This window comes from Halichoerus grypus, chromosome 9 (assembly GCF_964656455.1).
Source record: "Halichoerus grypus chromosome 9, mHalGry1.hap1.1, whole genome shotgun sequence".
NCBI lineage: Eukaryota > Metazoa > Chordata > Mammalia > Carnivora > Phocidae > Halichoerus > Halichoerus grypus.
The window spans coordinates 84,435,513-84,451,129 of record NC_135720.1 but is presented as its reverse complement, the minus strand read 5'-3'; the positions used below and the strand labels follow the sequence as shown (position 1 = coordinate 84,451,129).

The 15,617-nt window shown below is 34.9% G+C and overlaps 1 protein-coding gene across 12 annotated transcripts in view; it reads left to right on the top strand.

Annotated features, from left to right (window-relative positions):
- FAM135A (family with sequence similarity 135 member A) overlaps positions 1-15,617 on the top strand; it is a 128,822-nt gene that overhangs the window by 90,675 nt on the left and 22,530 nt on the right. For 7 of the 12 annotated variants that reach the window (XM_078055153.1, XM_036067173.2, XM_036067177.2 and 4 more), the window contains 4 exons: positions 7,281-7,354; positions 8,720-8,874; positions 9,091-11,452; positions 12,945-13,105. In XM_078055153.1, coding sequence (XP_077911279.1) covers positions 7,281-7,354; positions 8,720-8,874; positions 9,091-11,452; positions 12,945-13,105 — 2,752 coding nt within the window. The remainder of the gene's footprint in view (positions 1-7,280; positions 7,355-8,719; positions 8,875-9,090; positions 11,453-12,944; positions 13,106-15,617) is intronic. The other 5 variants (XM_078055161.1, XM_078055156.1, XM_078055160.1 and 2 more) reach the window with 4 other exon arrangements.

Below are 15,617 nucleotides of genomic sequence, written 5' to 3'. Positions count from 1 at the left end.
AATACCATTATCTTCTGGCCTAAATAGTGTCTGATGAGAAGTCAGTTGTTTATATTATTTTTCCTCTCCAGTTATTATAATGATTTTCTCTTTACCCTTGGTTTTCAGCAGTTTGACTCTGATATGCTTTGTTGTAGTTTTCTTTGTATTTATCTTGCTTGGGATTTGTTGAGATTCTTGGATCTGCAGGTTGATTGTTTTCTTTCCAATTTTTACAAAAATTTTAGGTATCATATCTTCAGATATTTTTTTCCTGCCCCAATTTTCCCCTCTCCTCTCCCTCTGGTACTCTAATTTCACTTGTACTTTATGATTTGATATTCCTTTGTTTTTAGCATTTTTTTAATCTGTGCTTTTCAGATTGAATAATTTTCATGATTCTAGTTTTGAATTCACTCTTTTCTGTAGGGTCTAATCAGCTCTTAATCTCATGTAGTAAATTGTTCATTTCAGATATATTTTTTACTTCTAAAATTTTTTTTTTTAGCAATTCCATTTTTCTGCTGAAGTTCCTCGCCTCTTCATTCATTACAACCAGCTTCTTTCACTCATTGGGCAATTATAATCATTGCTTAAAAGTACTTGCTTGGCCTTCTTGTTTATAATTTGGCATGTAAGAGGTTTGGACATAAACACTTCCATCCTAACAACAAGAAAAAACCTGAACAAACTGAATATCAACACATCTTCTTAGATCTTTTAGAGAATTGAAGTCACAGGGCAAACTCCTGCCCCCAAAATTGGACAGTCAGATAGCCAGTTACAGAGAATCACATCTGACCAAAGCAGAGACCAACCCCCAAGCAGAAATCACCACTGGAGTCAGTACTGGGGTAGGAAAACTTAAATTGTATTTGATGAATTTCTGGTGGCTCAGTATAAACAAGCTTGAAGTAAAAATTTCAAGGGGGCTTAGTCCTAGGGGAACTCCACACTTTTCATGAGTTTTACCTCTGGGAACCCAATCAGGTTCTCATGGTGAAGATCAGAGAAAATCCCCTCTCTCATGCAGGAGGGTAAGGGGGTGAGAGAGGTAGCTGTTTTAAAATACATCCAGAGCATTCTGTCCTTCTTAGAAAGACTTGTCTCAATAGAAACTATCTTTCCAGAGCCTAACTGACCTGGGAATCCAACTCTAGCCCTCTATAGCCTTCCACATGGGGGAAGAGAAATATGCTACTTACCATTCATTATTAGAGAGTTTCAAATTAGAACAACAGTGAGATACCTCTGCATATCTATAAGAATGGATGAAATGTGAAACACTGACAACACCAAATATTAGGGGAGAATTAGAGCTCTCATTTGTTGCTGGTAGGAATGCAAAATGGTACAGCCATTTCAAAAGACAATTTGGCAGTTTCATACAAATCTAACATACTCTTACAGTATAATCCAACTATAATGCTCATTAGTATTTACTCAGATGAGTTGAAAACATGTCTGCACAAAAACCTGCACACAGTATTTATAGCAGCTTTTTCCATAATTGCCAAAATTTGGAAAGAACCAACATGTCCTTCATCAGGTGAATGGATAAAAAAAATACTGTATATCCATACAGTGGAATATTATTCAGCAGTAAAAAGAAATGAACAATCAAACCACAAAAAGAGAAAGAGGAACTTGAAAGCATATTGCTAAGTGAAAGACACCAACCTAAAGGACTGCCGGCTATCTGATTCCAACTGTATGACATTCTGGAAAAGGAAAACTGTGGAGACAGTGAAAAGATCAGTGGTTGCCAGAGGTTCAGGGGGATGGAGAGAAGAACAAATAGGTAGAGCATAAGAGATTTTTAGGCAAGTGAAACTATTCTTGATGATTTGTAATGGTGGACACATATCCTTATGCATTTGTTAGAGACCATACAGGGCGCCTGGGTGGCTCAGTCGTTAAGCGTCTGCCTTCGGCTCAGGTCATGATCCCAGAGTCCTGGGATCGAGTCCCACATCGGGCTCCCTGCTCTGCGGGAAGCCTGCTTCTCCCTCTCCCACTCCCCCTGCTTGTGTTCCTGCTCTAGCTATGTCTCTGTCAAATAAATAAATAAAATCTTAAAAAAATAAAATAAAATAAAATAAAATAAAATAAAATAAAGACCATACAGTGTCCACCACCAAGAGTGAATCTTAATGTAAGCTATGGATTTTAGTTAATAATTGTCAATATTGGTTCATCAATGCTTTATTATTATTAAGTCTATTAATTATTTTTACAAAAACAAAGTATATGCCTGCTAATTCTAACATCTGAGTTATCTTGGAGTCCATTTCTACAGACTGCTTTTATCTCATGATTGTAAGTTATACTTTCCTGCTTCTTTGCATATCTAATGCATGTTCTTTGATTCTTGAAACAGTTGTTCCATGTATTTTGTCCAGCTTTATAGTTGGTTTCAGGAAGACAAATCCATTACCAATTTCTCTGTCGTGGTAGAAGTTAAAATAGTGGTTTTCAACCTTGGTTGTACATTAAAATCATCTGAGGAACTTTAAAAATTACCAATGCTGAACAAGGCCCAGGCATGGGTAATTTTTTAAGTTCTCCAAGTGATTAACAGGGTTAGGCTGTTACCTGAATAAGAGCATTCTGCTAGGAAGAGTGAGAATTGAAATCTGGCTTGTCTTCACTGGAGTCAGGTTGCATCTGCCAGTGGAAGCAGCATCTTTTTTATATTTGTACTTAAAAGCTGCTAAAGGGTTTAGCACGACCTTGCAGCAACCAGTAAAAAAACTAGAGGGTCAGGAAGTTGTTCTTAGCTTTTATTGAGATTTTAAGATCATAAGATGGTATTTTCGAATGTATCAATGCTTTTTATGCTCTAGAAGAGGGAAAGAGTAAGAAATAGTTTGCATACACAGACCTGTACCCCTGAAACAAATAATACATTATATGTTAATAAAAAAAAAAAGAAGAAATAGCTTGCATAGCCATCCTTTTCCACTCAAAGACCTCTTTACAATAATGAGTTTATTTACACAAAACATTATGAAGTTTGCATTTTTACAAAGAGGTACTCATCTCTAAAACTTCTTGATCTGGTATTCCTTCAGTAAAATATATATGCATAGTGTGTATATATGAACCTTAATATATTAAGCTCTATTTTTCTTAATAAAGTAGAACTACTTTCTGAAAACATTTATTTATCGTATTTAATTTGATACTTTTTATTTCCTGTTTTGCAAGGTTCGGGTAGACTTCCAGTGTTACTGTAATTATTAACATAAACACAATGTGTTTAGCTTTTATGTGTTCATATATATAGAACATATCCAGTATTTTCAGGAAATACGTTTATCCCAAAGTGCAATTATTATCTGATATGTGCTCCTAAAGGATTAACTCTTCCCTTAAATTATTTTTTACCATTTTTTTTTTTAAAGATTTTATTTGACAGAGAGAGAGACAGCGAGACAGGGAACACAAGCAGGGGGAGTGGGAGAGGGAGAAGCAGGCTCCCCACCGAGCAGGGAGCCTGATGTGGGACTCGATCCCAGGACCCTGAGATCATGACCTGAGCGGAAGGCAGACGCTTAACGACTGAACCACCCAGGCGCCCCCTATTTTTTACCATTTTAAATGAAACTTTTCTAGTGTGCTTCATGGTCCCCTACTTTCTGAAACAGAGTATACCAAACCTAATTTAGTCCTTTCAAAATGATTTAATTATCATTATGCATTTTATTTATATGCTCAAGGGTTTAATACACTGATGTTCCATGCTATTAAAAATGTCTTTTAAAAAAAAAAAAAGATTTTATTTATTTATTTGAGAGAGAGAGAGAGAAACAGCATGACAGGGGAGAGGGTCAGAGGGAGAAGCAGGCTCCCCGATAGAGGGGCGCCTGGCTGGCACAATTGGTTAAGTGCCCGACTGTTGATTTCAGCTCAGGTTGTGATCTCCTGGATCTTGAGATCAAGCCCCGCATCAGGCTCCGCACTTAGCACAGAGTCTGCTTCAGATTCTCTCTCCCTCTGTTCCTCAGCCCAGCTTGCTCTCTCTGAAATAAATCTTTTTTAAAAATGTTTAGATATTAGATCTTCCATTAAAGGATTCTAAGTTATATAATTTTTATTTTGTCTGTTTTTTATGGGAATGTTCTAGGTTTATGTAAGTTTTTAAGGGAGGGCCTTTTTGTTTCAGTAACAAGTTCTCTACTGATTGCCTAGTATACTTATGTATACTTATATATATCATGTATATTCTGTAATTCTGCCTAGTATACTTATGTATACTTATATATATCATGTATATTCTGTAATTCTCCTTTTCCTTTGTCTCATTTGCTCTTTTAATATGCTGTGGATTGAAAAGTAAATAACTAATACCAGTTAGAGGTGTATCTAATAGTAACCATAGATCAGCTTTGTGTATAAAGGGGGCTTTAAAGTATCCTTCCAAAAGTACAATCTAAGAACTTAGAGAATATTTGTTCAATAAACATTTGTGAGGTGACTGTTTTCTTCAGGGCAACATAGATAATGTGATATATCTGATATTTAGATCCTGTACTGAGGATTTGAATATAACCTGGATAGGCATGTATAAAATTATTATAGTAAATATATTTTGAATGTATTATAATAACTATGTTAATAATAAATGTTATGTATTATAATTACTATAGTAAGTACTATTATGATTTTATTATATACTAGTCATATTATTATACAAATACTATTTGTAATATATTTTATAGTATAATAAGTTTATACTATAATAAATATTTAGCAATTTAAGCAACATGTTAGGGTGAACACAGATAAAGTAACATTTAACTCTGTAAAGCATTGATAAATACTCATTTTGAATGTTCAAGAGGCTTTTTTTAACCTTCTAGCTGTTTGCTAAATTTTGAATAGTTGATATTGCCAAATAAGTGAATTTTTAAAAATTAGAGTACATATACAAAATTTGTTTTACAAGCATATATACCAAAGTAGTAATATATATATTACTCATCCTGAGTTTGAATTCGTAAATTTAATGTTTTTTCAATGTATGTATTTTACTCCAAATTAAGTGGTGCTGCCATCAGGTGGCAGTCATACCTTAGTTATGGCCACAAAATACGTTTAATAGACTTACTCATTACACATTGCCATAGCACAAAATTATGGCAGGAGAAAAATTAGATAAAGAATTTTGTGTGGGTACATAGAGGAAAGGAAAGGCTTTCTGTTAACAGGGAGTCTTTATGCAGAAGGGAAGAGATAAGTGGTTTGAAGCACAAGATTTGGAATTTCTTAAATCTTTATTTGAATCCCATATTTATCACTTACTAGCTATGTTATCTTGGCCAAGTAATTAACCTCTTTGTCCCTGTTTCTTCACTTATTAAATGAAGACATATCCACTTCATAGGGTTTTCATATAGTTTAAATAACCATGAAAATAAAGTGATTATCATAGAGCCTGGTAGATAGGATGCTATCAGGAAATGATAGTTATGGGGTGCCTGGGTGGCTCAGTCAGTTAAGCGTCCAAGTCTTGGTTTCAGCTCAGGTTATGATCGCAGGGTCTTGGGATTGAGCCCCATGTCGGGCTCTGCGCCCCAGGGATTCTGCTTAAGGTTCTCTCCCTCTCTCTCACCCTTGGCCTCTGCCCCCTCCCCCGTACATGCTCTCTCTCTCAAATAAATAAAATCTTTAAAAATAAAAAAAGAAACGATAGTTACGATTGTGAGAATCAGGAGGTAAGGAGAGAAGGAAAACCAACAAGTCAGTTTTGCAGGCCCAGCTACAACTGCAGGAATCCAGAAGGCTTCAGGCTTCCTTTCTTCACACATTTCAGCCCTCAGGGGAAAACATCTCTCAATGATAGATAGATCGGCAGATACTGTTCCACATCTTTCCCTTAGTGTTGGAGAGGAAGAAGAGGCAATTGGATACTATTTGAAAGTACAGACACAAATTTCATTCTTCTCATGGATGCCTCATATCTTCCTCTCCCTTACCTCACTGACTTGTTCCTCTAAAGACCCAGTCTCATCTGCTTAGGGAAGCAAGTTTAGTAAGTCAGAAATTCAACTGGCCAAATCTTGATGACAAGTAAAATATATCTCCAATTTGTTCTATGTTTAACACCAAAGAACCCTAAATCATATTCCCTTTTAGAAAAGAATCTTAGATGTATTATAATCTTGGGATATATTATAATTTGTCTCTCCTCCCTGTACCTTCCAAACAAAACATGTTCTCCATCTCCTTACTGTTGCTTCATATTGCTCCGATAGCTGACAGAACCTTTCCTTGAATAATTAGAAACGGAAGGATCAAAATACAAATATGATGAAAGAAATATTCAGCTAGACTTGACCAGTATTTATCAAGCACTTGCTTCTGTAATATACCCAGATAGATGTTTTGGGGGATAACCAAGATCATCAAAACATAGCTCATACTCTGAAGAACATTACACATTAGGAGTGAAGATAATTCACATATACAATTATTTTAAGGAAAAATATGATGAATGTTATAATGGCAATTATAATAGCTTATATTTTATACACTTACCAGACTACAGACTGCTGTCACATACATTATCCTGTTTATTCTTCACAGTAACCCCAAATGTAGAACAAGTTTTAGGTGTAATTTGAAAAGGAGTCATCTGAGGCTCAAAGGTGAAATGCCTCAGAGTCACAATGCCATTAGGTTGCTCAGTCAATTCAGTTGGCATATACTTGCATACCTGACACATAGCATGATGTAAGTCCTGGCTGATTCTTACCATTTTTTACCATGTGCTGAGCACTATTCTTATAGTGACCTAATGGTGAGTAAGACAAACTGAATCCCTGTCTTCAAGGAGGATAAATCATGGATCCATAATGTAAAACTAAATTTCTCACTTTACATTTTATTTTATTTTATTTTATTTTATTTTATTTTTAAAGATTTTATTTATTTATCTGAGAGAGAGAATGGGAGAGAGAGAGCATGAGAGGGGGGAGGGTCAGAGGGAGAAGCAGACCCCCCGCTGAGTGGGGAGCCCGATGTGGGACTTGATCCCAGGACTCCAGAATCATGACCTGAGCCAAAGGCAGTTGCTTAACCAACTGAGCCACCCAGGCGCCCTCTCACTTTACATTTTATTGTTTCTTTTATTTCATGCAATACTAAAATACAGTACTTTGGCACATTGAGGAGGGAGATTAATTCTTACATAGGGGTGGTTATGGAAGGCCTAATGGAGAGAGGTTTCTTCTCCTACCATTGATTGACCTTTTAATTGTGCCATGTTATTCATATTCCCTTTTGGATTTTTTCAGGTACGCAGATTTTCTGAAGCATTCTTTTGCTTTGAACATCCAAGAGAAGCTGCCATTGCATACCAGGAACTTCAGTGAGTAGAGTAGATCAAAGTTAAAATGATTTTACCTCCTTTTATGTAAGATATCTATCTCAGAATTTATCAAATAGAATATATGATATTTACAACAGAGGAAATTAGAATTTAAAGTTCAGAAATTCCCTGTTTAAACAAATTGGGTTTAATTTTATGAATTACTTCATGGAAGACCCATACCTTACATAAAGAAGCGTATTGCCCTATTCTCCCCACCCCCATATCAGACCTACTAGAACCGTGGTAGTCCCATACATCTCTGGCTCCAGCCTTGTATCTTTATTTTCACAGGTCAGAATCTCTTATGGTCATCATTATATATTACAGATTTTCACCAGTGATCTGTCACTGCCGTTTGTTATGTTAATGATTTACAGTAAAATACCCAGAATAGATGCCTTCCATTTTTCCTACTGAGTATGTTTAAATCTGGTTTTCTTTGGCTTTAAAGAATATTTTGAGAATATTATGCTGAGCAAAAGAAGTCAAACATAAAGAGTAAATATATGATTCTATTTATATGAAGTTCTGGAACAGGCAAAACTAAGGTGAAAAAAAGTCAGAACAGTGATTGTCTTTTTGACTCGGGCTGGGACTTTGACTAGAAAGATGTGCGAGAACTCTTAGTAGATGGAAATATTCTGTATCATGTATCCATTTGTCAAAATCATACAGCTAAAATTTATATATTTCAAAGCATGTGAATTTTACCTCAAAAAAACTAGAAATAATAATAAAATGTGGGGCATGGGTAGTGAGTACAGGTATAGATAAAACAAGAAAAGCAAAATGTTAATTGTTGAAGCTGAGTGATGGGGTTTATTATACTATTCTATTTAATTTGTTTGAAATTTTCCATAAGAAAAGGTTTTTTAAAAAGTATTATGTATTAGAAAGTTATGTACCTTGTTTTAAATAGCTGTTAATTGTATTCACCAATATATGTTAAGTACAGCAGTAGCAATGGAATATATTTTTTTCCAATAGTATCATCAGTGATTACTAGGCAGTTGGAGCTTTTGACATTTCTTCTGTATGCTATTCCCAGCAAATCAGTAAATTCAGACATTAAGCATAGATAACTCATTTTGAAATAACATTAAAAAATATACAAGAATATAACAGAAATAAGTTTATCAACAAACTGTAATTTTGTAAGCCAATCATTTACTGTCAACGAACCATAATTTTCATTGTACCAGTTTTTATCTCTGACCAAAGAACTCTTTCATAAGGAGGTTATATCTTTAGGAATGCAGGAGGATAGGAATGGTGAGGGGAAGAGGACGAGGTAGAGTCTATAAAGTGGAATTGAGTATAATTTTTTTAAATTACAGTCTGACATAAAGAAATATTTTTCAGTGCTCAGAGTCATCTACAGATGTGCACCGCTATCAAAAATACTTCCTTCTGCAGTTCTCTCCCACCTCTACCTATTGAATGTAGTGAATTAGATGGAGATCTCAATTCATTACCTATAATCTTTGAAGATAGGTATTTAGATTCAGTTATCGAAGGTAAGTATAATCTAAAATACGTAAGTTGTGTGTGTCATTTGCAGTATATTCTTCCTAATATATATAAAACCATTCCCTAATGTGGGGCCATTTTTTCCCCTCCAGTTTTATTTATCTTTGAGGATATTAGAAGGTTGTAGTCAGTAAATGTAGTCTTAATCATTTGAGTTCTCACACCTTGTTTTAAACCTGAATCTTTTTTTCTTTGGATAAAAGACTTAGATGCACCCTGGATGGGAATTCAGAATCTTCAGAGATCAGAGTCCAGTAGAATGGATAAATATGAGACTGAAGAAAGCTCTATAGCGGGACTTTCTAGCCCAGAGTTGAAAGTCAGACCTGCTGGTGCCTCCAATTTTTGGTATACAGAAGGTGAAAAGCAGCTAACAAAATCTCTAAAAGGAAAGAATGAAGAATCAAATAAATCCAAGGTTAAGGTTACTAAGCTCATGAAAACAATGAAACCTGAAAACACAAAAAAAATAATAAAACAGAACTCTAAGGATTCTGTGGTTTTGGTAGGCTACAAATGTTTGAAAAGTACAGCATCAAATGATCTCTTTAAATGCTTTGAAGGCAATCCTTCACATAGTCAGAAGGAAGGTCTGGATCCCACAATATGTGGATATAATTTTGACCTAAAGACCTACATCAGACAGACAAGCCAAAAGGAAGCTAGCTTTTTGCCAACTAATACAGAGAGAACTGAACAAAAGTCTCCAGATATTGAAAATATGCAACCAGACCTGTTTGATCCTTTGAACTCTGGCAGCCTAAATCTTTGTGCAAATTTGTCCATTTCAGGTAAACTTGATATCTCCCAGGATGATAGTGAAATTACACAAGTGGAACACAATGTGGCATCCAGAAGTTCATCAGACGATTGCCCTGATCATCAAACAACCCCATCTTCAGGAGCTAGAACAATTGAAGTAAAGCCCTGTAATAAGGATCCTTTTAGTGGAGAGAAAATAACTGTTAAAATAGGACCTTGGACAGAGCTTCGACCAGATGAACTATTTGTGGATAATTTACAGCTACCCAACTTTGAGTCCTTAGAATCTAATGGTAAATCTAAATCTATAGAAATAACACTTGAAAAGGAAGCTTTGCAGGACGCAAAGTGCCATTCTGTTGGAGAATCATTAGCTAAGTTAAGAAGTAATCAACCTGTTTCTTCTACAAAAGAATATCATGTTGTAGTAAGTGGAGATACAATTAAGTTACCAGATATTAATGCCACGTATGCCTCATCTAGATTTTCAGATTCAGGTGTTGAAAGTGAACCAAGTTCTTTTGCAACACATCCAAACCCTGATGTAGTATTTGAAACTGTGCAAGGGCAAGGTCCTTACAATAACGAAAGATTATTTCCTCAGCTTTTGATGAAACCTGATTATAATGTAAAATTTTCATTAGGAAGTCATTGTACTGAGAGTACAAGTGCTTTAAGTGAAATACAGTCATCTCTGACATCCATAAACTCTCTACCTTCTGATGATGAACTGTCACCTGATGAAAATTCTAAGAAATCTGTTGTACCTGAATGCCACTTAAGTGATAGCAAAACTGTATTAAATCTAGGAACAATTGACTTGCCAAAATGCGACAATAGTAAAAAGTCAAGTATTATTTTGCAGCAGCAGAGTGTCGTATTTTCAGGGCATTTGGACAATGAAACTATAGCAATACATTCCTTAAATTCAAGCACTAAAGACCCTTTGCAATTTGTTTTTTCAGATGAAGATACTTCCTGTGATGTGAAAAGTAGTTGCAGCTCCAAACCTAACTTGGACACTATGTGTAAAGACTCCCAGAGTCCTGATAAATCTAGTAATTCTGCAGGGACAGCAATTACACTTAATTCAACACTGGTTTGTTTAGGTGCCCCTTGTGTTGTTTCAGGTTCTGTTTCTACTAATACAGAAGTTAGAGAAGATGAAACTGTGAAAAGAAAAAATGGTGATACCTTAAATCTCAAAGAAATAAATTCAGAAGCCCAAACAGTTAAAAATGAAACTCATCTGGGTACAAATGATCCTTTTTCAGCCAGTCCTGATATGGTAAAACAAGGGCTTGTGGAAAATTATTTTGGCTCTCACAGCAGTACGGATATTTCTGACACATGTGCTATTAGCTGTAGCAACTCAGTTAGCCCTCAGAAGAAAACTTCTGAAAAAGAAATTAGTAATCTTCATCAGGAACAGGGTAAAGAGGATGAGGAAGAAGAGCAGGATCAACAAATGGTTCAAAATGGGTATTACGAAGAAACAGATTATTCGGCTTTGGATGGAAAAGTAAATGCTCACTATACAAACAGAGATGCACTAGAAGAAGAAGGACTTATAAAATCTGAAAAAATAAATAATGAATATCTGAAGGATGGTATAAATATGCCTGCTGTCTGCACTTCTGGTTGTTTGTCCTTCCCGTCTGCACCACGAGAGTCTCCTTGTAGTGTTAAGTATTCTTCTAAAAGTAAATTTGATGCCATTACAAAACAGCCATGCAGCACTTCTTACAACTTCACTTCATCAGTTTGCTGGTATGAAAATTCACCAAAACCTCAAATACAAGCGTAAGTAATGGAGCATAATAGCTTGTGCTATTAAATATATGTATAGAAAAAATATATGTGTGTGTGTGTCTGATAACATATATTTCATGTTCTCTGGTTTCTGTACTACAAAAAGCTCTTCTTTGATTACCTATCTAAAAATGGAGAAATGAATTCAATGTACTCTTTGACAGACAGACCTGTAGTTCTCCATCTGCTTGTCTTGTTCTATAAGCTAGACATTTCTGATACAAATTTTCCATTGGTGGTTATGTGTTAGATGTTTGGAATAACTGGGATTAAAACTTTTTTTCATCAGTAACTCATTTCTCCACCATTAACTCCCAGACAGGTTAAGTTCTACAAGTGCATCTAGCAATGTTAGATAATGAATAATAAGTTAGTAGAAACTTCCTAAACCTACCAGACCCAGGTTATCTCAGCTATATCAGTGGTTTACAGACTTGAGATTTCATGGACCAGTTAAATATTCAGAAAAATTTTGAGGATGATAAAGGTTTACTAGCGTGGCACTGGTTCTCAAAATATTCTACTACCTTATTCCAGTTGGAATTATAATCCCTGGAGTGAAAGATCTGGGCATGTCTACAATGGATTTTCCAAGTTCCTACATTATTCTGATTTCTATATTTTAGCTAAGATCTCATAATGCGTAAAGCTAGTGAAACCAGTGAGGTGATAATGGCCCTTTAAAGAACTGTAATATGCTGGAAGACTGAAGGTTATACCACCTTCAGGCTATCTCAAACTTTTCTGAGTCATTGATAAAAACAATTTTTATCTTCATCCAGAGTATCCTACTCAGTTTAGTAGGATTCATCGGCTTCCTTCAGTTTTACTTTTATCAGTTCAAATGATACAGTGTTAAAATAGTTAATAGTTTTTGATGTTTGCAGCCCCCAAGTTGATTAGATTTGTTACTCATTCAAAATGAGTGTATGCCACCAATTATATTTAGTCACGTCACCCTCTTGGTTCTGTTCCTTTTTATTGGTGTTTCTAGAGGAAAAATAAAAATAACTTAATCTACTAAGAAATGTAACTACCATTCTCAGAGTTACACTATGTAAAACAGCTCCTTACCTTCCATAAATTTATGTAAGATTAAAAAGAAGCAAAGAGGCTAAGATTTGATTACAGAATAAGCATCAGATTGTCATCCTTCCAGTACTTCTACCAGCTTTTCTATATAATATAAAACATTGTTAAAAAGTGTAACTTCACTCCTAATATTCTCTTAGTTGATTTCAAGTTTAAGGGAATATTTTAAGTGATTTCAGATTTGAAGTAGTCACTGTATTTGATCAGAATATGTACTAAAGAAAATTAGTCTCTGATTTCTAAATTATTTAGGTGATCTCACATATTTTCATTATTTTAAAACCAAAGGTTTCCTCTTCTGCAGTTCCCTGAATTAGCATGTTGTCTTTTTGGTTCTAAAAACTGAATATAAAACTTAGTAAAGAGTATCTCTTATAATACTTTGCTTCAGCTTCCTCCAGGCAAAAGAAGAATTGAAGCAACTTAAACTCCCTGGGTTCATGTACAGTGATGTTCCTCTGCTGGCATCCTCAGTCCCTTATTTTAGCATGGAAGAAGAGGATAGCCCTGAAGATGGAGTACATCTCATTGTCTGTGTGCATGGTTTAGATGGTATGTCCTGTCTATTGATAAAACCCATGGCAACTCAATATTTTTTCTTTTCCTAATAGACTTCATTTAGTTTTATTTAATCTTTGAACTGAAAATATTTTAAATTGCTGAAATTAATTGACTCTTAAATACATTCTAAAACAAAAATATGCTTGACTTTGCTAAGTATAATGTTAGGTTTCCTTTTAAATAAATTTTCCATGGAACTGACATCCATCTATGTACCAGCATTTTATTTCTTTTAACTTAGGGTTTTTCTGTCTTCTGTTGTTGGTTTTCTCAGCAGTCACCTCATGGCAATCATTTTGTCTTCCTTTGATAGTCGACCTGGTGCCCTTTTAGTCTAATGCTTTAAACCTTATGAGCTAGAAAAATCAGTACTAAGAATTGAAGATTCACTTATTAAGGTATACTTTAAATTCTAAATACCCGGCTTTAGTGCTATAGTTTTATGAGAGCTATTTTGGTTATTCAACAGACTGTTTTCTGTAGATTAGGAACTATATTAGAAAATGCCAAATATCTATAGACTAGCATATTATTACTGTATTATAATATCATTCTGTAAGAACAAATTGAAGAAAGATTTTATGGATATAAAAATACTAAACACAGGTCTAAGCTAGTAAATTGTCATGAAATTGAAGATTTTTCTTTATTTTTTAAAAAGAGTTTATTTATTTATTTGAGAGAGAGCAAGAGAGAGTATGAGCAGGGAGGAGAGAGAGAAGCAGGTTCCCTGTGAGCAGGGAGCCTGGTGCAGGGCTCGATCCCAGGACCCAGGGATCATGACCTGGGCTGAAGGCAGATGGTTAACTGGCTGAGCCATTTCAAGCACTCCTGAAGATTTTTCTTTAATAAAAGAACTTGACTCTCAAGAAATAAAATATCTTAGGGCGTCTGGGTGGCTCAGTTGGTTAACGTCTCCCTTCAGTTCAGGTCATGATCCCAGCACCCTGGGATTAGCCAGCGTCGGGCTCCCTGCTCAGCAGGGAACCTGCTTCTCCTTCTCCCTCCTGCTCATGCTCTCTCTCTCGCTATCTCTCTCTTGCTATCTCTCTCTCTCTCAAATAAATAAAATCTTAAAAAAAAATAAAAGAAATAAAATATCTCCAATACTAACCTCTTCCCCCACAAGTAATAAAATTTTCAAAGATTATCACCCAAGAAGACTTCTTGGCCCAGTAGAATCTCTGGCACATTCTTTGAAATTTTTAAGAAACACATTACTCCCATGTTATATAAATTGTTCCAGAGTAATAGGAAAAATTATGGAATGCGGCTCATTTTATTCTTTAAAGTTAACCTAACCTTGTTACCAAATCTGGAAAAGATATCGCACCCACACCCAAAGAATAGCGGGCCAATCTGACGTAAATACACTTAATAAAACTCTAGCAATATTGCAGAAATAAGTAAACAGCTAAGTAAATAAAAAAATTTTTAATTGTCCCCAAAAACCTCTAGCACATTGAATCAATGTATTAAGTCACTATAACAACTAGGATTTAATTCCCAGAATACAAAGATAAGTATATAAGGAAATTTATTGATATAAATATTATTATAAATATAATATAAATATTAAAATATACGTACATCAACAAATCAAGTAAGAAACTATTGATAAAATTCAATGTCCATTCCCAGTTTTGACAATTAAGCACCAAACTTTAAGCTTTAAATAGCACTTATTAGTGTGATTTAATCAATGTGATTATTAATGTGATTAAGCATATTATTCTCAGCCGGTGGAAAACATATACTTTGTAGTGAAACACTAGTGGTGTTCCTTGTAAAATCAGGAATAAAACAGTTATCTCTATCAGTGCATGAAAACCTAAAAGATACAAATATTAGACGGGTAAAGTAGAAATTCAACAATTATAACATGTTTACATTCCTAATTAAACCAAAGGAATTAACCAAAAAGCCACTAAACTAATTTTTAAAGATAATAATTATTTTTTAATTATGTATTATATCTAATAAGTAGTCAACATTGATAGACATCTTTTAAGTTAGTAATTAAACTCCCTTAAATTATTTAAATGGAATTTTTTTTCTATTCAACTATTACAAGACCACCAAAAGAAAGTGAACAGGTTAAATCTAAATCTAAAATGCATTCAAGGGGTGGTGCAATTGGTTAAGTGTCTGACTGTTGATTTTGGCTCAGGTCCGTGATCTCAGGTTCATGAGATGGAGCTCTGCGTCAGGCTCCACACTCAGCACAGAGTCTGCTTGGGACTCCCTCTCCCTCTGTCCCTCTCCCCCACACTCTCTCTCTCAAATAAATAAATCTTAAAAAAAAAATGCATTCAAGGTTTGTTAAATAATCACTATATAGTAGTGATGGAAGGAGTACTTCCATCAGTCATTCACAGCGACCACAGTCAGCAGTCTGCAGAGCTAACAGTCAATGAATACACCATCAGGTGGGAAAGCAAAAGCATCAATGTGACCAAAATTCCTAATGAACAAATTGTTGAAAGATACTGTATGGCTAATT